The sequence below is a fragment of the Panthera tigris genome, chromosome C1 (genome assembly GCF_018350195.1).
Source record: "Panthera tigris isolate Pti1 chromosome C1, P.tigris_Pti1_mat1.1, whole genome shotgun sequence".
In the NCBI taxonomy this organism is placed as follows: Eukaryota; Metazoa; Chordata; class Mammalia; order Carnivora; family Felidae; genus Panthera; species Panthera tigris.
The window spans coordinates 143,348,979-143,372,145 of NC_056667.1; the positions used below are offsets into that span (position 1 = coordinate 143,348,979).

At 36.1% G+C, this 23,167-nt stretch overlaps 1 protein-coding gene across 2 annotated transcripts in view; it reads left to right on the forward strand.

Annotated features, from left to right (window-relative positions):
* Nucleotides 1-23,167, forward strand: part of GALNT13 (polypeptide N-acetylgalactosaminyltransferase 13) — a 499,222-nt gene that overhangs the window by 473,330 nt on the left and 2,725 nt on the right. The window contains exons 11-13 of one of the 2 annotated variants that reach the window (XM_042994459.1): nucleotides 13,320-13,454; nucleotides 17,693-17,722; nucleotides 21,363-21,548. In XM_042994459.1, coding sequence (XP_042850393.1) covers nucleotides 13,320-13,454; nucleotides 17,693-17,722; nucleotides 21,363-21,548 — 351 coding nt within the window. Of the gene's footprint in view, nucleotides 1-13,319; nucleotides 13,455-17,692; nucleotides 17,723-21,362; nucleotides 21,549-23,167 lie in introns of those variants that run through there. The other variant, XM_015535906.2, reaches the window with a different exon arrangement.

The window sequence follows — 23,167 nt, forward strand, 5'->3', positions numbered from 1 at the left end:
CTTAGTTTCTTCATCTAGAAAGTGCAGCAGTTGGCATACAGTGACAGAGCATCCCTTCAAACTGAGAACATTTATAGTAAATAGGAGGACTCAGCAGGAAAAGTATTTTACAAATTCAAAACTAAATCTAGAAAAATCACAGCCTATGTAATAAAGGTGAATAAAATACACTTATTAACCCTTTAAACACAAAATACATATAAACATAATATAAATAGAAAAATTAGTGTGTGTATTACAAAGTATTTCCTCATGTTAGAAGAAATACTGTAACAAGGCAGAGCCACCAGAGGGCGTTTTAGCTCCTGAACCCCTGGCTCAGAACAGTGAACTTCCTTTTGCAACTTGTGTTGCTTGAGTGGTTTTGCATACAGCTGCTTATGCTACAAATCTGAGCAAAATTTGCTTGCAATTTTTCAAACTTCAAATTTTTCAAAGGGGTAAAGATAAAAGTAGTTTCAAAAAAGTATCTGTATAACATTAGCATTTTAAGCAAGGTATGTATAGACACAATCTTTAATTGTGTGAAATAAAGAATGAATGCAAAAATACTTTAGATCATTCTCACAACAATCCTTGAAAATTGTTAAAATGTTTTAATTGTAGATATTTGAAAAAATATGAAATAAATGCCTTTGAACATACTTTCCAAAGTGAAAAATCCAGAACAAACCATACGCATAGGTGAAATATTGAAAATGCTTACCTTCTCTAAAAAAAAAAAAAAAAAAAAAAAAAAAAAAAAATGTTGATTGAGAGGAACAGATTGAAATTGGCTATCATCTTTTATATGTTGGGCATTACTCCTACAGTTATTTGAGTACATCAATTCAGAGACAGAAATTAATCTGATCTCTATAAAATCTACAATGAAAGCAGGTTATTCACCTCATACAGCAAAGAGCCACTTTATGAAGATGTATTTAAATAGAAAAATGATTATAAAAATGATTGATGCTTTCGGAAAGTATAACTGGATGTTACCATTTTCAGCCCAGACACCAAGATGCCACTGATGTGAAATCTAAAATCAGACTTTACTATGCAAAATTTGCAACCATCATATTGCAACCATCATAAGAAATAGAAGGAGGTATATAAGTTTCTTAGGGCTGCCCTAACAAACTATCACAAACTGGGTGCCTTGAACAATAGAAATTTATTGTCTCTCAATACTTGAGGCTACAGGTCTGAAATCAAGGTGTCGGGAAGGCCGTATTCCTTCTGAAACCTGTAAGGGAGAATCCTCTGTTGCTGCCTCTAACTTCTGGTATTTGCCTGCAATCCACATGGCTTGTAGATGACACCTGGCTCCAATCTCTGCCTCCGTCATCACAGAGGCATTTTCTCTGTGTATGTCTCTGTTTTCTCCTAAGGACACCAGTCATTTTGGATTAAGGGTCCACCCTACTCCAGTACGATCTCATGGTAACTTACCTAATTCCATCTGCAATGACCTTATTTCCAAATACATTCACATTCCGAGGTGCTTACAAGAAAGTACTTCAGCATATCTTTTGGGGGACACAATTCAACCCATGACAGGGGGCATCAAAGGGTGGAGAAGACTGAGGTTTTCTATGGAGGGAGTAGTTGTCCGCCCTCTAGAGAGGAGACAAACCTTATTGAGAGGACTCAAGGCAGGGGTGGCAGCTTCCTGGGTGCACAACCCATGAGGTCAAGCAGGGTTTGAAATTTGAAAGTCTTAATAATTCTTGAAAAAAATCCTGCTGGGGCGCCTGGGTGGCTCAGTCGGTTAAGCGTCCAACTTCGGCTCAGGTCATGATCTCGCGGTCTGTGAGTTCAAGCCCCGCGTCAGGCTCTGTGCTGACAACTCAGAGCCTGCTACAGATTCTGTGTCTCCCTCTCTCTCTCTCTGCCCCTCCCCTGTTCATTCTTTGCCTCTCTGTCAAAAATAAATAAACATTAAAAAAAAAAAAAGAAAAAAATCCTGCAGTTCATTGTGCCCTGAACATTATGTAGAACACCATTTTAAGGGCTTCATTGCTATGTGCTTCATGCTTTTGGGGAATATGGCAGGCTGTGACTTGACTCACACATAGTACAGCTGGCCTGTGACAACTGAATTGAAGTGACTGCACTGCCTGAGTCAGCTTGCCTCCTTGGTCAAGCCATAAAAAGTGGCCCACTTGGGGCACCTAGATGGCTCAGTTAAGTGGCTGACTTCGACTTAGGTTGTGATCTCACTGTTCCTGGGTTTGAGGCCCGATTCAGGCTCTGTGCTGACAGCTCAGAGCCTGGAGCCTGCTTCTGAATCTGTGTCTCCCTCCCTCCCTCTCCCTGCCCCTCCCCTGCTTATGCTCTCTCTCTCTCACAAAAATAAACATTTTTTTTAAGTGGCCCACTTATAAAATATGCATTGTCTTCTCAGCACTGCAGTAAGAGGTGCTTAGCTATGGGAATCTCTAAAGAACCTTAAACACTCTCAAAAGAGGGAGCTTTAAATCTCTGCCAGGCCAGAGAACAGGAAGGAGTTACCAAGGACAGTTCAGGTAAGACCTCTTATACTTTCTACCACCCTGGTGGAATCAAAAACCAATTAGAAGTGTGGGGGAATGTGGGAGTGGGCAGGAGAGATAAGAAAGAAGAGAAGTTCTTAAAATGGTGAGATAAAGGAGTCAACTATATTCTACCCCACTGCAGGCTTCCAACCTAGGAAAAGGGAAGACAGTCTGGGATTACATTTCATTCAGAATTTTCACTAGTAATATTCAACAGGCCATTATGTTTTCTGAATTGAATCCTAGGGGTCCTAGACAAGTGGAAAAATCTACCCAACAAGAGGTAGGGAAAGACATGCTATTTCTTTCAGTTTAAGGGGTTAATAGGCTTTAGGGGCTGAATCGTGTCTCTCCCCAACCTCAAATGCATATGTTGAGGTCCTAGTCCCATACCTCAGAATAGGACTACATTGGAAGATATAGGATCTTTAAGGATGCAATTAAGATTAAATGAGATCATTGGGGTGGGCCCTAATAAGAGTGTTGTTTTTATAAGAAGTGACTAGGACACAGCCACAGGGAAGACCATGTGAAGACACAAAGTAAAAGAAGTCATCTACAAGCAAATGAGAGGGGTGCACAGAAGAAACCAATCCCACTGATACCTTGATCTGGGGCTCTGTCCTCCAGTGCTCTGAGGAGATTAAAAACCACCTAGTGTGGAGTACTTTGTTACGGCAGCCCTAGCAAACTAATGTAATAGGAGACAATAAAAACTAAAATGTTATAGTCATCAAAGTAGTTTTGGAAGGCATAATAACTAAAAGGGCTCACAAAATGGAACAAAGGATCAATCACTTCTTATAAGGTAGCTGAACTTAAAATAATTGAGTAAAAATGGCCTTTTTAGTGGCTGTTTGTAGAGCTAGCTTGACCAGCAGACTACAAAAGAAGATGCATAATGCTAGATGGGTCATAATGTTTTGTGTTAAATTTGCTGATTATGTACAAAACAGAATTTTCAAAGCACCATAAATTATTGCACCTGTACAATTCATGTAAAGAGCTCTACTTATTATGCTTTGCAATAATGTTAAGTTGGTGTGCATAGGAACATGAATGTAATTGTACAATGAAACAAAAGGGCAAATTTAATGTAATATATAGGAATCATATTATACATGGTTTCTACAACAGGTGCTCAATTAATGTTAACCTCCTCCTTATTCCTCTTTTATAATGGATGGGAAGACACTGAGATTATTTTACTCTGCTTCTAGTCAACTTAAAGTAATTAGACTTTGATTTAACCAATTGTTATTAGAATCAAACTGCATTGGAGCAACTGGAAATATATGCTAAATATAGTATTTATGTAACTCACTTCTGGTTTTGGTAAGAATCAGTACTGATAACCAATGATAAAGCAATTTCAATGCTTTAACTAGAAAGGGAGGAATAGTGTCCAATTTTTGTAAAAGAACATACAATTAGACTTCACTAATGAAGGGCTCGATCTCAAAGTCATCAACATGTGTGATGTTTAAGTCAATGTGCTTCATATGTGTTCAGGATTGAAATACCTTACCTTATAATCAGGAATAAAGGTTTTAATTATAGCAGGAGAACAGATTGGGCAGATACTCTTCCAGGAGCTACACATACCACCTGAGGGAGCGTATGTGAGGTACTGACACAGCCAATAGGCAACAGCCGTAAGGAGCACCTTCTTCCTAAGGAATCTAAGGACATTGTCCCCAAAGTCATAAGAAATTCAGTAAAGGGTGACTATATATGCTGCAAGTGTCAGGATAGTCTTCAGGTATTAGAGCCTCTCCTCAGAACTGCATGCAAAGGGCTCAGCACAGATAGGTAAGAGCAAAACCTGCTGGACCCTGTCCTAAAAATTCTTTGGGTACTGTGCATACTATCAAGGCAGGAATTCACATACAAGGCCAAAACCTGGGAGGACCTCTAAGACTGATATAGTAACACTAAATATCAATTACTGACTGCTTTCTGGGTACCTGGATCTCTGCAAAGTATTTTGCATATGCAATTTTAGTCTATCCCAAAGTGAATTCCATGAACCTCCTACAGTAGGAGATATGAAAAAGCACAAAGATGATAATTATGGGTAAAAAGCGGATAGATAAAAGGAGTAAATAATGGAGATCAAGCCTAATAATTTCCAAATAAAATCAAGAAAGACATATACATGACATACATTAACTTTTTTATTATTAGAATAAAAACCATCCTAGAAATACTCAAGCATAGTAGAGTCAGGGGAAGATGGCAGCTTAGGAGGACTCTGGGCTCACCGCGTCCTGCTGATCGCTTAGATTCCACTCACATCTGCCTAAATAACCCAGAAAACCACCAGAAGACTAGCAGAACGGACTCTGGAGCCAAGCATAGACAAGAGGCCCACGAAAGAGGGTAGGAAGGGCGGAGAGGCAGTGCGCACTACACGGACTGGCGGGAGGGAGCCAGGGTGGTGGAGGGGCAGTCCGCCCAGCAAGGCAGAGCCCCCGAGTCTGGCTTACAAAAGCGGAGGGGCAAAAGTGGAGGGGCCGGACTGCGTGAGTTCTGACAGCCAGCAGGACTTAACATCTGGAATGTTAAAAGTCAACAGCTCTGTGCTCAGAGAGTGGGGAGGGTGAAAGGACTCCAGGAGGGAAAGGTGTTGAGCCCCAGAAGACAGAGCTCAGCTCAGCAGGGAACAAATGTGCTAGCCAGCGCCATCTCCCTCACCCATCCCCCAGCCAAAATCCCAAAGGGAACCAGTTCTCGTCACCAAACTTTCTTTCACCATGCAAAAGCCCAATGCTGTGCTTCTGTGGATCCATCCCTCCAACAGGCCTGCCTCCCTCCCCTACCCCAACCCTGGTGCTGTAGGGCCCCTTCTGCAGGGGACCACTGACAGCAAAGCTAGCTAAGCCTGCCCCTCCCACCCCTGTCCACCTTGCAGATCCACCCTGGCTAATACGCCAGATCCCATCACAGCAGCACCACAAACCTGGCAATGTGTAAGTAGTCAAGACAGGGGCCACATCACTTCACAATGAGTCCTGCCCCTGGGAGAGGGGAAGATAAGGTACACACCATTCTGACTGTGGCCCCAGTGGTGGCCTGGGGGCAGACATCCGGTCTGACTGCGGCCCCACCCACCAACACAAGTTTCTCCAGACAGCACAGGGGAAGTGCCCTGCAGTTTGGAGCTACCACAGGGACTACCCAAAATGATGAAATGGAAGAATTCTCCTCAAAAGAAACTCCAGGAAGTAGTGACAGCCAACGAATTGATCAAAACCAATTTAAGCAATATAATGGAACGAGAATTTAGAATAGTCAAAATTAATCGCTGGGCTTGAAAAAGAGCATAGAACACAGCAGAGAATCTATTGCTACAGAGATCAAGGGACTAAGAAATAGTCATGAGGAACTAAAAAATGCTATAAATAAAGTGCAAAATAAAATGGAGGCAGCCACAGCATGGATTGAAGAGGCAGAGGAGAAAATAGGTGAGTTACAAGATAAAATTATGGAAAAAGAGGAAGCTGAGGAAAAGAGATAAAAAAAATCCAGGAGTATGAGGGGAGAATTATACAACTAAATGATGCAATCAAACAAAACAATATCTGTATCAGGAATTCCAGAAGAAGAGAGAGAGAAAGGGGCTGAAGGTGTACTTGAACAAATCATAGCTGAGAACTTCCTTGATCTGGGGAAGGAAAAGGGCATTGAAATCCAAGAGGCACAAAGAACTCCTTTCAGACGTAACTTGAATAGATCTTCTGTATGACATATCATAGTCATATGGATAAAGTCATATGGATAAAGTCATATGGATAAAGTCATATGGATAAAGTCATATGGATAAAGTCATATGGATAAAGTCATATGGATAAAGTCATATGGATAAAGTCATAAGGATAAAGAGAAAATTCTGAAAGCAGCTAGGGATAAACATGCTCTAACATATAAAGGGAGACCTATAAGACTAGTGATGGATTTATCTACTGAAACTTGGCAGGCCAGAAAGGAATGGCAGGAAATCTTCAATGTGATGAACAGAAAAAAAACATGCAGCCGAGAATCCTTTATCCAGCCAATCTGTCATTCAGAATAGAGGGAGAGATAAAGGTTTTCCCAAACAAACAAAAACTGAAGGAATCCACCACCACTAATCCAGCCCTACAAGAGATCCTAAGGGGGATTCTGTGAGTGAAATGTTGCAAGGACCACAAAGTACCAGAAACATAACTACAAGCATGAAACCTACAGACATCATAATGACTCTAAACCCATATCTTTCAATAATAACACTGAATGTAAATGGACTAAATGCTCCAACCAAAAGACATAGAGTAAGACCTATCTATTTGCTGTCTACAAGAGACTCATTTTAGACCTGAGAACATCTTCAGATTGAAAGTGAGGGGATGGAGAACTAGCTATCATGCTACTGGAAGTCAAAAGAAAGCTGGAGTAGCCATACTTATATCAGACAAACTAGACTTTAATTTTAATGTTTATTTATTTTTGACAAAGACAGAGAGAGAGAGAGAGAGAGAGAGAGAGAGCGAGCAAGCATGAACAGGGGAGGGACAGAGACAGAGGGAGACACAGAATCCAAAGGAGGCTCCAGGCATTGAGCTGTCAGCACAGAGCCTGATGCAGGGCTCGAACTCACAGATCGCAAGATCATGACCTGAGCTGAAGTCGGACACTCAACCGACTGAGCCACCCAGGAGCCCCCAAACTAGACTTTAAATTAAAGGTTGTAACAAGAGATGAAGAAGGGCTCATAATTATAATTCATAATTATATATATTTCATAATTATATATATTCATAATTATATATATATAATTCATATATTCATAATAATTATATATTATAATTATATAATAATTACAGGGTCTATCCATCAGGAAGGGCTAACAATTATAAACGTCTATGCACCGAATATGAGACCCCCCAAATATATAAAACAATCACAAACATAAGCAACCTTATTGATAAGAATGTGGTAATTGCAAGGGACTTTAATACTCCACTTACAACAATGGATAGATCATCTAGACACAGGATCAATAAAGAAACAAGGGCCCTGAATGATACCTTGGATCAGATGGACTTGACAGATATATTTAGAACTCTGCATCCTAAAGCAACAGAATATACTTTCTTCTCGAGTGCACATGGAACATTCTCCAAGATAGATCACATACGGGGTCACAAAACAGCCCTTCATAAGTATACAAGAATTGAAATCATACCATGCATACTTTCAGACCACAATGCTACGAAGCTTGAAATCAACCACAGGAAAAAGTCTAAAAACCTCCAAAAGCATGGAGGTTAAAGAACACCCCACCCTACTACAGAATGAATGGGTCAACCAGGCAATTAGAGAAGAAATTAAAAAATATATGAAAACAAATGAAAATGAAAATGCAACAATACAAATGCTTTGGGATGCAGCAAAGGCAGTCCTGAGAGGAAAATACATTGCAATCCAGGCCTATCTCAAGAAACAAGAAAAATCCCAAATACAAAATCTAACAGCATACCTAAAGGATCTGGAAGCAGAACAGCAAAGACACCCCAAACCCATCAGAAGAAGAGAAATAATAAAGATCAGAGCAGAAATAAACAATATAGAATCTAAAAAATCTGTAAAGATCAATGAAACTAAGAGTTGTTTTTTTAAAAAAAATAAAATTGATAAACCTCTAGCCAGGCTTCTCAAAAAAAAAAAAAAAAGGGGGGGGGGGAGAGGACCCAAATAGATAAAATCATGAATAAAAATGGGATTATTACAACCAATCCCTCAGAAATACAATTATCAGGGAATACTATGAAAAATTACATGCCAACAAACTGGACAACCTGGAAGAAATGGACAAATTCCTAAGCACCCACCCACTTCTAAAACTCAAACAGGAAGAAATAGAAAACTTGAACATACCCAAAACCAGTGAAGACATTGAATCAGTTATCAAAAATCTCCCAACAAATAAGAGTCCAGGACCAGATGGCTTCCCTGGGGAATTCTACCAGACATTTAAAGCAGTGATAATACCTATCCTTCTCAAGCTGTTCCAAAAAATAGAAAGAGAAGGAAAACTTCCAGACTCATTCTATGAAGATAGCATTACTTTGATTCCCAAACCAGACAGAGAGCCAGGGGGAAAAAAAAAAAAAAAAAAAAAAAAAAAAAAAAAAAAAGAGAACTACAGGCCAATATCCCTGCTGAATATGGATGCAAAAATTCTCAACAAGATACTAGCAAATCGAATTCAACAGCATATAAAAACAATTCTTCACCATGATCAAGTGGGATTCATTCCTGGGCTGCAGGGCTGGTTCAACATTTGCAAATCAATGTGATACATCACATTAATAAGAGAAAAGAACCATATGATCCTGTCAATCGATGCAGAAAAAGCATTTGATAAAATTCAGCCTTTGTTAATAAAAACCCTTGAGAAAGTCGGGATAGAAGGAACATACTTAAACATCATAAAAGCCGTTTATGAAAAGCCCACAGCTAATATCCTCAATGGGGAAAATGGAGAGCTTTCCCCGAGATCAGGAACATGACAGGGATGTCCACTCTCACCACTGTTGTTTTTTTGTTTTTAATGTTTTTATTTATTTTTGAGACAGAGAGAGACAGAGCATGAGCTGAGAGGGGCAGAGAGAGAGGGAGACACAGAATCTGAAACGGGCTCCAGGCTCTGAGCTGTCAGCACAGAGCCCGACGCGGGGCTCGAACTCACAGACCGTGAGATCATGACCTGAGCCGAAGTCGGACGCTTAACCGACTGAGCCACCCAGGCGCCCCTCACCGCTGTTGTTTAACATAGTGTTGGAAGTGCTAGCATCAGCAATCAGACAACAAAAGGAAATTAAAGGCATCAAAATTGGCAAAGATGAAGTCAAGCTTTCACTTTTTGCAGATGACATGATATTGTACATGGAACACCCGATAGACTCCACCAAAAGTCTACTAGAACTGATACATGAATTCAGTAAAGTCACAGGATACAAAATTAATGTACAGAAATCAGTTTCATTTCCATATACTAATAACGAAGCAACAGAAAGACAAACAAACTGATTCCATTCGCAATTGAACCAAGAAGCATAAATACGTAGGAATAAACCTAACCGAAGATGTAAAAGATCTGTATGCTGAAAACTATAGAAAGCTTATGAAGGAAATTGAAGAAGATACAAAGAAATGGAAAAACATTCCATGCTCTATGATTAGAAGAATAAGTATTATTAAAATGTCAATACTACTCAAAGCAATCTACACATTCAATGCAATCCCAATCAAAATTGCACCAGCATTCTTCGAATGCTAGATTATTCGAAACTAGAACAAGCAATCCTAAAATTTGTATGGAACCACAAAAGACCCCGAACAGCCAAAGTAATTTGAGGAAGACGACCAAAGCAGGAGGCATCACAATCTCAGACTTTAGCCTCTACTAAAAGCTGTAATCATCAAGACAGTGTGGTATTGGCACAAAAACAGACACATAGACCAATGGAACAGAATAGAGACTCCAGCATTGGACCCACAAATGTATGGCCAACTAATCTTTGACAAAGCAGGAAAGAATATCCAATGGAAAACAGTCTCTTTAACAAATGGTGCTGGGAGAACTGGACAGCAACATTCAGAAGAATGACCCAGACCACTTTCTTACACCATTCACAAAAATAAACTCAAAATGGATAAAGGACCTGAATGTGAGACAGGAAACCATCAAAACCCTAGAGGAGAAAGCAGGTAAAAACCTCTCTGACCTCAGCCGCAGCAATTTCTTACTTGACACATCCCCAAAGGCAAGGGAATTAAAAGCAAAAATGAACTATTGGGACCTCATGAAGATAAAAAGCTTCTGCACTGCAAGGAAACAATCAACAAAACTAAAAGGCAACTGACACAATGGGAGAAGATATTTGCAAATGACATATCAGACCAAGGGCTAGTATCCAAAATCTATAAAGAACTCACCAAACTCTACACCCAAAAAAAACAAATAATCCAGTGAATAAATGGGCAGAAAACATGAATAGACACTTCTCTAAAGAAAACATCCAGATAGCCAACAGGCACATGAAAAGATGCTCAACGTCACTCCTCATCAGGGAAATACAAATCAAAACCACACTGAGATATCGCCTCACACAAGTCAGACAGAATTGCTAAAATGAACAAATCAGGAGACTATAGATGGTGGAGAGGATGTGGAGAAACGGGAACCCTCTTGCACTGTTGGTGGGAATGCAAACTGGTGCAGCCACTCTGGAAAGCAGTGTGGAGGTTCCTCAAAAAATTTAAAAAATGGATCTACCCTATGAACCAGTAATAGCACTGCTAGGAATTTACCCAAGGGATACAGGAGTGCTGATGCATAGGGCACTTGTACCCCAATGTTTATAGCAGCACTTTCAACAATAGCCAAATTGTGGAAAGAGCCTAAATGTCCATCAACTGATGAATGGATAAAAAAAATTGTGGTTTATATACACAATGGAATACTGCTTGGCAATGAGAAAGAATGAAATATGGCCTTTTGTACTAATGTGGATGGAACTGGAGAGTGTTATGCTAAGTGAAATAAGTCATACAGAGAAAGACAGATACCATATGTTTTCACTCTTATGTGGATCCTGAGAAACTTAACAGAAGACCATGGAGATGGGACATGGGAAAAAAAAAAAGCTAGGGAGGGAGGCAAACCATAAGAGACTCTTAAAAACTGAGAATAAACAGACAGTAGATGGGGGGTGCGAGGGAGGGGAAAGTGGGTGATGGGCATTGAGGAGGGGACCTGTTGGGATGAGCACTGGATGTTGTATGGAAACCAATTTGACAATAAATATCATATTAAAAAAATAAAGTCCATCCTCCCATTTACCACTGTGTAATAAAGTATGCTACTTACTTCAAGAAAAAAATAGTAATCAAGCATAAAAATGAGATTCTCAGGTATGAAAAATAAATTAATCATATTAATTATTAGGATTTGTGAACAAATTAATGCCAGAAAATAAAGCATTATATACAGATTTTTTTTAGGAAAAAATTATCTGTGGACCAAGCATTTTAACATCAGTTAATTTTTTTCAAGTGCAAAGGCCAAAGAAACATAATTTCAGGTACTATATATATATAGGCTCAGAATATATTCTACAAATATATCTTTATTGAGTATAAATCACTTAAGATAGCTACTGATTGAATTAAAATTAGTAATCAAGGAAAAAAGAATGTGGTAAAGTTTCCAAACTATCATAAGAGACCTGAGGAAAAATCATTTTTCAGGCTGTGATTGTACTCCTCATACAAAATTAATGGCAAATGTGAATGCTTTGGTGTTTCCATTTACACTGGCATCTGTATACAACTAAAAGAAAATACTTCAATGTGGAAAATTATACTTCACATTAAAACAAAAGATAAAAGAAATTTCTCCAGAAATTTCCCTCCTTCAAATCAAGGTCTCCTACTAAATTCAGCTATTAAATATGTTTGTATTAAATTGAATACTGTATTAATAAATACCATGTTTGGAAAGGATATAGTACTTATGTTTGATAGGTATTTCTTTTATTCTTTTGGTTACTCATAATTCCCATTAAAAGTGTGAGCATTAAAAAGTACAAAAGATAGGAAATTTTTTTTCTGAATGCCGTACATCAAATCTATATTTTACATAGTTTAATTAAATGAATTTCATATACTTCTCAAGGTTTTATACTGTTGAGTAGAATGTACAACCTTTGTGAAGAATTTCCTTATCATTGACTTTGCATTCTCCTCTTACCACTTGTGATTTTCAGAGAAGTCCTGAGTCTCGGTGCTGAAGAGGCCAACCCCTTCAAGACTGACTTGTTCAGCTTACAGGACAGGGCTCCAGAGTGTATAATTGATTTCTAGAGCTGACTTCCTCCAATTTTATCAGACTGCATTGGAAAACTAAAAGATCCTCATATAATCTTCCTTATTATATTCCCTCTTGACATTGCAAAGAAAAAAATACCCACAAAACACTGAACCATGCTTATCATAGCTAACAGAAGAAAATAACTTTTGTAATTTAGGTACTTACTAACTCATGAACCTTCAATAATCAATGTTATAAATAAATTATTCATACCAGGAATTTTTTAAAAAAAGAGATTCTTATAGTATCAGTTTAAATTAGCTAACAACGAATCCACAATCCACCTTGACATTTGTTGGATATTTTGAGAATCGTAGCCAAGCCCAGCTATAACCGTATAAGAAAAGCAGAGAGCCTACCTTTAATGAGCTCTCTGGAGAAGCTAATTCTACAACCTTTGGAAACACACTGACAATATTTAATAAAATTTACATGATGTACCTATGGAAAGAAAGATTTAAACGTCTTTATGAAAGACATCATGAGCTCTATAGAGCTGGGGTACTGGTCGTATGGTGGTGAGAATAAGGAGTGCCCTTTGTTGAGCCCCATATGGTTAACAAAGTTTATTTTATTGAACCGGTTGTATGATATATGAGACAAGTATAGTGCAGGAAATGTGGTGCCACCAAATAATAAGTATTTACTATTTTAGTTTATTAAACTGAGGCCTCACAAAAACTTTATGAAACAGATGACACTGCCTTATTTTGCAGTTGAGGGAAAGGACTCAGAGGTCAACTAGCTTTCTCAAGATCACACGGCAGGGACTATTTGAAAACACAAGTTGGTATCAATGCTTCCACAGAGAAATCTGCTATATTGTGGGGTTTCTTTGTTTTTAAGATTATTTTATTAGCTGAATTTTATATTCCCAGGTGTTTTCTTATACCGCTGACAAAGAAATCCGAACTGATGATTTGTGCTTGGATGTGTCTAGACTCAGCGGACCTGTAATCATGTTAAAATGCCACCACATGAGAGGAAATCAGTTATGGGAATATGATGCGGAGGTACAGTATTTTCTTCAATTTACTTATTATTTAGTGCTTAAACTCATTTATATATTTCAAATACATTTAAATGCTAAGCTACTTTTTCTGCATTGGAAGAACTCTCTTTTCAAGCATGCACGCCTCTGATAGCATTTGGATGGTATAGCATATAAACAGGTTTTTGCCAAACTAGTCCACTTGTGTAAAACACGAATAAGGAAAGTAAATTCATTTTTATGTGCTTAAAATGTGCTATCACATGTACATGCTTCATATAAGTTAGGCAAGTGGTCAGCTACGCTTAGGTGAGAGGTATATATGAAGATGCGCATTACAGGACAATATCAACAATATTTTCAAATTTTAAATTTTACAGCTTCCCAACTTAAAGGAAAAAAGAAAAAAGCTGATAAGATTAGCAAGAATGCTCTTTATAATGGTAAATAGTTTGCAAAATTCGATAACCTAATTAGGTACATAATCAGCCAAGCAGCATTTCCTCAATGTAGTACATCTTGCTGATAGAAGAGAGGGAGAGAAAACAATAAAATTACTGTTGGGAATTTATAGCCAGGCTGTGTGTAAAAACCAGATCAACCATCAGATGGAGCTAATAAAAAAGAAATATTTTCTTCTCCATAAGGAAGTTGCCTTGAAACAGCTTCGTTCCTTTCCACTCCCTTTGCTTAACAAAATGAATTGGGTCATCCGTGTTACATTTTCCTCATTAAATGGTTGGTGACTTAAAATAAGAACTATTCTTGCAAGATAAATAATGCACTAGAGGTAAAGAAATTTCACAAATGCACTGTTTTACCTAAGCCTAAAATACTCTGCAAGTGTAACATTTTAAAAACCAATGTATAGTCGTTGGTATTATTGATATTGTAATAATTTCTTTTAAAAAACTTTTTGAATGTCCTTCCAATTTGCATGATGTTGTAGTTTCTTAGCAGGAAAACTTACTGAATTTTTACATAACTTGAAATTGATTATGTAGGGTTAAAATTTGGCTCCAAAATTTATATAATCAAGCTCTTTGGACATAAAATATTCTTCTTCTGTGACATAATTAAGGGCAAACATCCTGAATCATTCCGATAATGCACCAGTGTGTTCTATTCAGACTCCTGTCTCCCCTGTACCTTGTTCACCTTTGACCCCCATTTTTTCTCTTGAGCTATCATCATCACCACCCTTTATATTAAGACTGCAGAAGATACTTCCTTTAATTATACATGGGGGTAAACCTGGACCCTTGGCTCCCTCCTTCTGTACAGTACAGATAAATGTACAGATAAAGGAGAAATCCTACAAGTAGCATTTTTTTTAAATAAAACTTTATGTTGCTGCTGCTCTTCAGTTTTCGCAATGAACCCAGAACTTTATTGGCCTTGTGTTAAAAATTAAGAAATCTAGAATATATATTTATAAGGAAAGAAGGAGTATATGTACTTTGATAAGGTAAAGCAGTGTTGAATTTCAGAGTGCCACTTTTAATCTTCAAACTTTCCTTATTTTTTGAGTGGGCAATGGCTACTATGGTCATAACTCAGATTCTTTAATTTCTGAAATAACTATATTATTGGTACTTAGGTGTATATTTTGTTTATATTTTCATCAGCCAGCAGTAAGACTGTTGAATACTAAGGGATTTTGAAAGAAAAGAGAAAAAAAATAGATTGCTTCACCTAAGACAAAGAAATGTTTTTGTAAATTTACTATTTTGGTTGACTAGTAGTTAGCTACTGTAGTATCTTTATAGCATTGGAATACCTTGTGTCATGTAAACTTCATTTCTGGAACACACATGAAAAAGCTTATAATATTCCATAAATATTGAGAAATGTTTAGGTTTTAAAAGATCTGATCATAGTAATAATTATATAACATACTTTACCCTCCTATGTTTGTTTTTAAAATTAAATCATGATGTTCAACTTGTCTAAAATTAATATTTAAGTCATAGTAGAGATTTTTTGCCAAATTTATGAGTGTATAAATCATACTGTGGAGAGGTCATAAGAGTAGAATAATTGTAGGAATAATGAATCACCTTTCTGGAATTTTCAGCTTTGAAATAAGACTGATTTTATTTGTAAAAAAGTCAGAAGAATAGAGACTTTTTTTTAAAGAAATTTAAATCTAATACTTAGTCTACAGAACAGTCCCAACTCCTACCACTCAAAGTGTGATTCTCAGACTAGGAACATCACCTGGGAACTTTTTGGAAATTTGGAATTTTACAAGACTATATCGGAGTCTGCATCTTAACAAATCCCCAAGTCATTTACATACATATTAAAGTTTGAGAAGGTCTAGACAGTGGCCAAACATCTACTTATCTTCCTTAGTCTTTTTATAAACTGTTGGAATTATTGCAAAGTTAAGAAAAGGCATAAATATACTTTGGAAAATGACAGGCCTTCAGGAGAGATGGGGGAGGGATAGGGAGTAAAGGGTGAGAGGTGCTGGGAAAGAGAAGTCATTGCCAAGTAGTGCTGGTCTTCTGGCATCCACCCTGTGGGAAGTAGAAAGTGGTACTTGCTGCTTCTTTAATTCAGTTATTTATCTACTGCTATCAAGGCAAAATTAGTTTTCTTTGAGGAACCTGAGGGTGGTATACTATCAAAGCAGAATAAAACTTGGTGGAGTTCACAGGATTACAAGAGCTGAAACTTTTCTTAAAGTTCTCTTCGTTCAGCCTTTATCAGGCAGGAAGTAAGCACAAAGATCACACTGCCAGCGATGGGGGCAGAAATGACATTCTAATATAGTAATCGAAGAAAGCTAGTGACTGGAAATCTAGCAACTCACAACTGCAAATCTCACAGTGTGTACAACTGAAACATTCCATCACCTCATCTCCCATAGCACTTTCAATTTTAGAAAAGTCATTAATAGGAGAATTATTAGAAAATCCAGAGAAAAATTCAAACAGTATCATAAAGCCTCAAAACACGGAGCCTCTCCAGTTTGTTTGCTTCTTGGATAAGTGAAGGGAAAAGCGAAGGGAATGAAATTTAGAGTGTCTATAATTTCATCTGTTTTCTCAAAATATTCTAATAGTCCTGTAAGATATTAGTATTATTTGTATTCTTTATATTAGTAAATGTAAGCTTAAAGTGTTAAAACAGTTTCTCTAGGTTTTAGACCCCAGGTTTCTGGCACTGAATCCAGCAATTTTTCCACTACCCTACATTGCCTTTTGAGGTCATTGAAAAACTAGAAACAATTTGATGCTTTTAATGATGCTGATCTGATAAGCTAAACGTGTATTATTATAAATGAAAGGGATTAAATATCATCAATTATCAATTGGTTAAAATTTACCAATTTTATTCACATACAATTTTTCCTTTCCTTAATATTTGGAAAGATGTTCTGCAATAGACTATTTAGACGAACAGTCATAAAACCACTTTGCCAGTATGGTCTAATTGCTTACAAACTTTATACATATTCATAATTTAATATCTAATTGGTTCTTTTATTTGAGTGAAACTAAGCACATGTTGGCAATAGATACAGGTCTTTGGCCAACTTTAATTTGAAACATAGAATTTTTCACTTTCTTAATATTTTTTTAACACAGCCATGAATTTAATTCGGTATCACTTTATACCTGGCTAAACATGTTCAGTTTGGGGGCAACTGAGTATCACCAACAAAACTACAAGATCCTCACCTGGTCTATAACCTCTTAAATCAATTACCTGAACACTATGGTGCTATGAAAGCAACTGCCACAGAATTAGAAAAAAGAAAAAAGAAATCTAAATTTCATCACACTGAAACATTTTAAAAATTACTTTTATAAAGTTGTCATCCATCCATTCTATTCTAGATTTCCTTATATTCAATTTGAACATTGCAGTTGTGTTCCAATGCATTTGAAATTTACATTTTCTGACAATAAGCGCATATAATCACATTTCTTTTTGAACATTCAAGCAGCTATATACAGTGTAAGAATCTAATTTTAGGACAGAGCACTTATGCTCAACAAACACTACGCAACAAAGAAAAAAATAAGGGAGCAAAATATGATGCTAAAAATAAGTCTTGTTTTTCATGTGACTGAGCAAGTTGACTGAAAAAATGAATTCAATATCTATCTGTATCAAATGTTTCCCAGAGTCACAAGATAAGGGATTTTTTTTCAGTAGGTAAAATATGTTGGACTGATATTTACTGAAATCACAGAAGCTTATATTTAGACTTTACCTAACACCTCCTCCTTTTACCTTCATCAGAAAGCAGGTAAATGGCAATATAATTTCAAGGTAAGTAATCTATAATGGCAACCCAGCCATTTCCCTGTGTAGCACTCCTAATAAAAACAGTGACTCAATTTACCTTTAGAAGGCTGTGTATATCTGACTAGTGTTACCTTTCCACATTCCCATTGACCCATAGCTGTGGTTTCTTATGTAGACTCAATTAGTGAATAGGAATTTCAATAGTTTAGTATTGTAATTTTAGTTCTTGTTTCTGAAACATTACACTCATTTTTTTTAGACTACTCATATTCTGTTCTAATGAAACACAGTTCACCATGTCAGGAGATCATACTTAATATTTTGAATAACAACTTCATTATATATTACTGTTTAAATAATTATTATTTCATACTTTATCAATAGGGGAAATCTTACTGCCTTTGCTATTGAATATAACGTTGTTTTTGCTTATTATATATAACAATCGAGTTTCATTTAAAATTTTTAACTTTCTAAACTAAATTTTAGTAAGGAATCTTTTAAACTGAAGCCTGTATGATTGGTTCTTTAACCGACCAGGCAGTCACTTCTATTCATTCATTAAATTATCAAGTTTTTCACTTAGTGCTTTCTAATAAAGAAGATGCAAAAGTATGACCTAATTTTATAATTCTCACTTTGTCATTAAACTCGTTTTCTTAGTCTGAGGTCACTTGGCTTTCAACGGTAATTATCTTTTCAAAAGGGTAGATTTAGGGATACTCCATGCATGACACATCCTGTCTTAGATAGCAAAACATATGTATATGTTTAAAGACAGGAATTATTTTCTTACACATCTTTAAATAGTATAATTCAAATTTTGTAAATCCCAGAAAATACTAATGTTTTATACTTCAAAGGAAAATGATTAAGTAAGGTTATAAACAAAAACCAATCCTGGCTTAGGGTTCATCTTACCTTGTTTTCCAGCCAATATTTTAAATAAAGCAATAGGAAAAGATATTCAGCAGTATGCTTCATGTCAGCCTGTATGTCACATTACCTTCAAAACTGAATTAACATGACAGTCTTCCAAAGTTGTGAGAGGCATTTGCAACAAGTACGATAAGGGCTGATATGCTGAATAAAGAGTATTTCATAGAAAATAAAAAGTATACCTAATATAAAACTCTGCAAGGTCTTGAATAATCAGCACAGGAGAAATATTTAAGTTAACTTTCTCTTTCATTGTCATTGGCTATTTAGAACTATCAGGAATACGTAAATAAAATCATTTCACATGTGTTCTTATATTTATTTCTCTATCCTGTCTTTGTCGAGAAATGTTTTTAATGGAACACACAACACTGGTGTAGATGTAGTAATACTGACACCCATGCAGTATCTTAGCATATAATCATGAGAAATGTTAGCTGCTACTGCTATTATTACAAAATAAGTATCGTAGATGTTTTTTAAACTTTGCTAGTATGTATTAAAAGGTTCATACCTTTTGATCTTGTGATTTCACTTCAAGAATAATTTCTAAATAAGTGACTATACATGTGGAGAGAGATGTTCAGGGGTGTTTATGATAGCATTATTTATAATAGCTCCAAATTGGAAAGATACTCCCCCAAATGGAAAAGGGAAAGGATTTTTGGCAAATCTACTTTGTAGAAATTGTGTAATTCTTATGTTTTTAGATTTTTTTGAATACAGAATAAGAAAGACCACGATAAAGTGGAAGGATATTTCATTGGATGAATATAAATTTGCATAATATGAGCACTAAAAATAACTAGAAAACACATAAAATATTAATCATTGAGAAACACTGAGAAAAAATAAGTAAACTACACTTATTTTTCAAACAAATGAAAACTCAATGTTTTTGTGGGGTTTTTAAAACAAAAAATACTTTTTATCCCAATGGGATTATTTGAGATTTCTAATTTTTCTTCTGGCTTAATGGCTTTAAAAAAAAATTTAACATTTATTCATTATTGAGCGATAGAGACAGAGCATGAGCAGGGGAGGGGCAGAGGAGGGGGAAAACACAGAATCTGAAGCAGGTTCCAGGCTCCGAGCTATCAGCACAGAGCCCAACGCAGGACTCGAACTCACAAACCGTGAGATCATGACCTGAGCTGGAGTCGGAGTCCCAACTGGCTGAGCCACCCAGGCACCCCCCTACTGGCTTTTCAGAAGTACCAGGAGTGAAAGTTCTTTGAATGTTTTTCATGGTCACTCATATGATAAACACTTTAGGGGAAATATTATAATAGTATTTTTTATGGAAAATTTTATACTGTATTTATGCTCTGGAGTTATATTTCCTGAGAATAGGTAAAGCAAGTTTTGTTTTGTTTGAAATCAAGGAAAACTTTATAATTCATTTTTCGTTTTAATAAAAGATGAAATTCACAATCACTAACACTAAAGTCTTTGATGTTAACATGACATTTACCAAGAAAATTTTTTTATGAAAAGAAACATCACTGAAGATAGAGGATTATCAAGCTTAGGAATTTTCAACAGTATAGACAGGAAATTCAAGTTTGGCTAAATATATATATATATATATATATATATATATATATATATATATAAATGTATATATATATATACATTTATATGTATATATAAAATCTTATTTATATATGTATATATGTATATATATATACATATATATGTATATATAAAATCTTAAATATAAAATATATATATGACAATCATATATATGATAATATAATTATACATGTTATCCTTTGTATATTTATAAATCATTTGTCTACAATTTTACTATAGACACTAAGTCCTTGAAATAGAAAATCCAATGATTTGTGTCCATTAAGCAGCAAAAGAGATGTAGTTTAATTTTAACAGAATTTATTTTCTGCATTGGCCTTTCATAAGTGTTTCAATCAGAACTTATAAAGAGCCTCCTGTGGGCAGGCACTAGGCTTGATGTATATAGTTATAGTTCCTGGCCTTCCTGGAGCTAATGCTCCTGAGGAGGAAATAGACCGAAAACAAGAAAAAAATTAATTACAAATTGTGTTTGGAGAATTAGGTCAAATTAAGAGCCCAAGTGGAGCTGACCTTTCCTTTTTCCTCTCTTCATTAACTTTCTAATTGACATTTAGAGGAATTCGGCAATGCATATGCGCAACACTTTTAACACAGGTCAGCTGCATGAAAGCATGGTGGAAACAATTTGAGTACCATACTGTACAAAGTAAAGCAAAGCATTAAATCAATATATTCTCCCCTGGATTCTTCCCTGGCATCTGTTCAAGTTTAGGGCAAAGAAGTGAGGAACTCACAAACCATAACTGAAAAAACTCTGGGTATTCAACAATTTTTAATATCTACTCACAAAATAACCCATTTAGCACTATAAAAAATATTTTTATCACTAGAGTGAACATTGAGAATATACCTTTTCTGTCCAAAATAACCTTTTGCTCAAAATGTTTCAACATCTGATCTCAGGCTCTGCTCCATCTTCCCAGTCTTATCTTCATTTGCTCCTACTTAATACAGTTGATACTAAAGTCATCTAAAAGGATGTGGCTCTTAGCTCCATGGATGCAATTATTATGACGTGTGCCTTCCATCCTTACCCAGTAGAAATTGTATGTTGCCAAGAATGATTGATTTATTACTGCCTTTGTACTTGATTTTGTCATTATTCATTATTTTCTTTGTCAAACAGACCCACACTCTTCTTCACATAATCACCCAGTCCTGTCTCTCAGTAAGCAAAGTAGCTGATGGCTCCCAGAAGCCCACTGTGGAAACATGTAATGATAGCCCTTTGCAAAAATGGCTACTAAGAAACTATACAAGAATGGAAGTTTTTAGAAATATTTTTGAGAATCCTACTGATTACATTCTCTAATAAGTTTTTGTAAATTTGTTTTGCAGACTGTTAAATTTATTTTACTATTTTTGTTATGTTCTGTTATTGAAATCTAGAAATTCTTTAAAATGTACTTAAGAAAAATCTTTATGTGCTATTTCTCCATGGAGTTATTTTTCTGTCTTTTACTTTTAGCTGCTTATTAATTTGGAGGCTGACTATATTAAGAAGTGTTTGGTCAATTATTAATAGACATTTTCCAGTTTTTACTTTATTTCAAATATTTATATATGCATAAATATAATTAATGGAATACATTATGACATATTAGCTTTCTTAGGCTAACTATAGTCATGTTTATATAATAGATTTTGCATTAGAGCTAAAAATAATCAATTAAAAAAACATAGCCAAAACTATGGATTGTTTTGGGAACATTAAAATTAATTAATCGTGTTAATTTTTTATTCAGATACTTCCATTGTGTGCAGATTTAGGGTAGCTTTTCTAGAATTTATTATTTTAACCTGAAGCTTTACGGAAATGCATTTTTGAAAACTAAAATGTAATTTTCAGTAAGTTTATAACATAAATTATATCTAAGATTTTCTTTGTGGTTGGCTAAGTGATACAATAAAAGCTTTTTAAAAATTATACCTTTTATCACCTGCGTGATTTGTGAATATCTTCTCAGTAAGCAATGAAAAGAATCGTTATTCAGTTTAAGTCAAAAAACCAGTATGGAACTCTTTTATAAAGAGTGCAAATAAGAACATGTCCTAGTTCTTGATCTTAAGGGGATTATTGTCCTGTAAATAAAGGACATTACATTGTGCAATAGCTTCCTATGAGAACACATGGGAAGTTAGGGCATTATTCTGGTTCGAATGAACCAGTTCAAGTTGTTAGTAGAAGACACAATGGAGCTTGGAATGCTCAGTGACAAGGCTGAATGGGGTATGGAGACGAGTGAAGACAAGGGGCATTATTTACATTAGAACTACATTCGAGACGTGTTAGAAAGCTGGGAAAGTCTGGACGTTTTGCACAGAGAACTTGTGTACAAGGTAATTTACATATATTATCTTAGTTTGTTTTCAAAGCCTACCTGGCAGTGTGATGCCCAAAAGGGGTCTTCTTAGAGTTAACTAGACACTTAGTGTCCCAAGTTTATTTACATAATTCTAGGGCAGAAACCACGACTTGCTTCTGTCAGCAGACCCTGCAGCAGTTCATCTAGCCTTAGGGGAGCTAGCTCTTCAACAGGTGACAGCCCTCTGTGAAGGGATGAGAGCCATATCAGGGTGGTGTGGCAACCACCCTTGAAGCACTGAACACATATGTGTGTTACCACTCCATAGGCCCAGCTCTGAGGAACCCAAAAGAGTATGCAAAACTACAAGCCTTGGTGCTTAGAGATGCCCAGGATTTGGTTTCCTATCAGGTGTTTATAATGCGGCGTATCAGATACAGATGCAGTTTATCATTCAGAGGTTATTTTTAATGTTGCCTAGAAACATGTTAACATTGTTACCCTTATCAGATCACTAAGGGGGATCACAGTTACATAGTTGAATAAAGGTTAAATTTGTTAAGCAGATGGGGAAAGAGCATTTTTAAATACTCATATGTATAGTTAAGCATTTTCTGATAAAGAA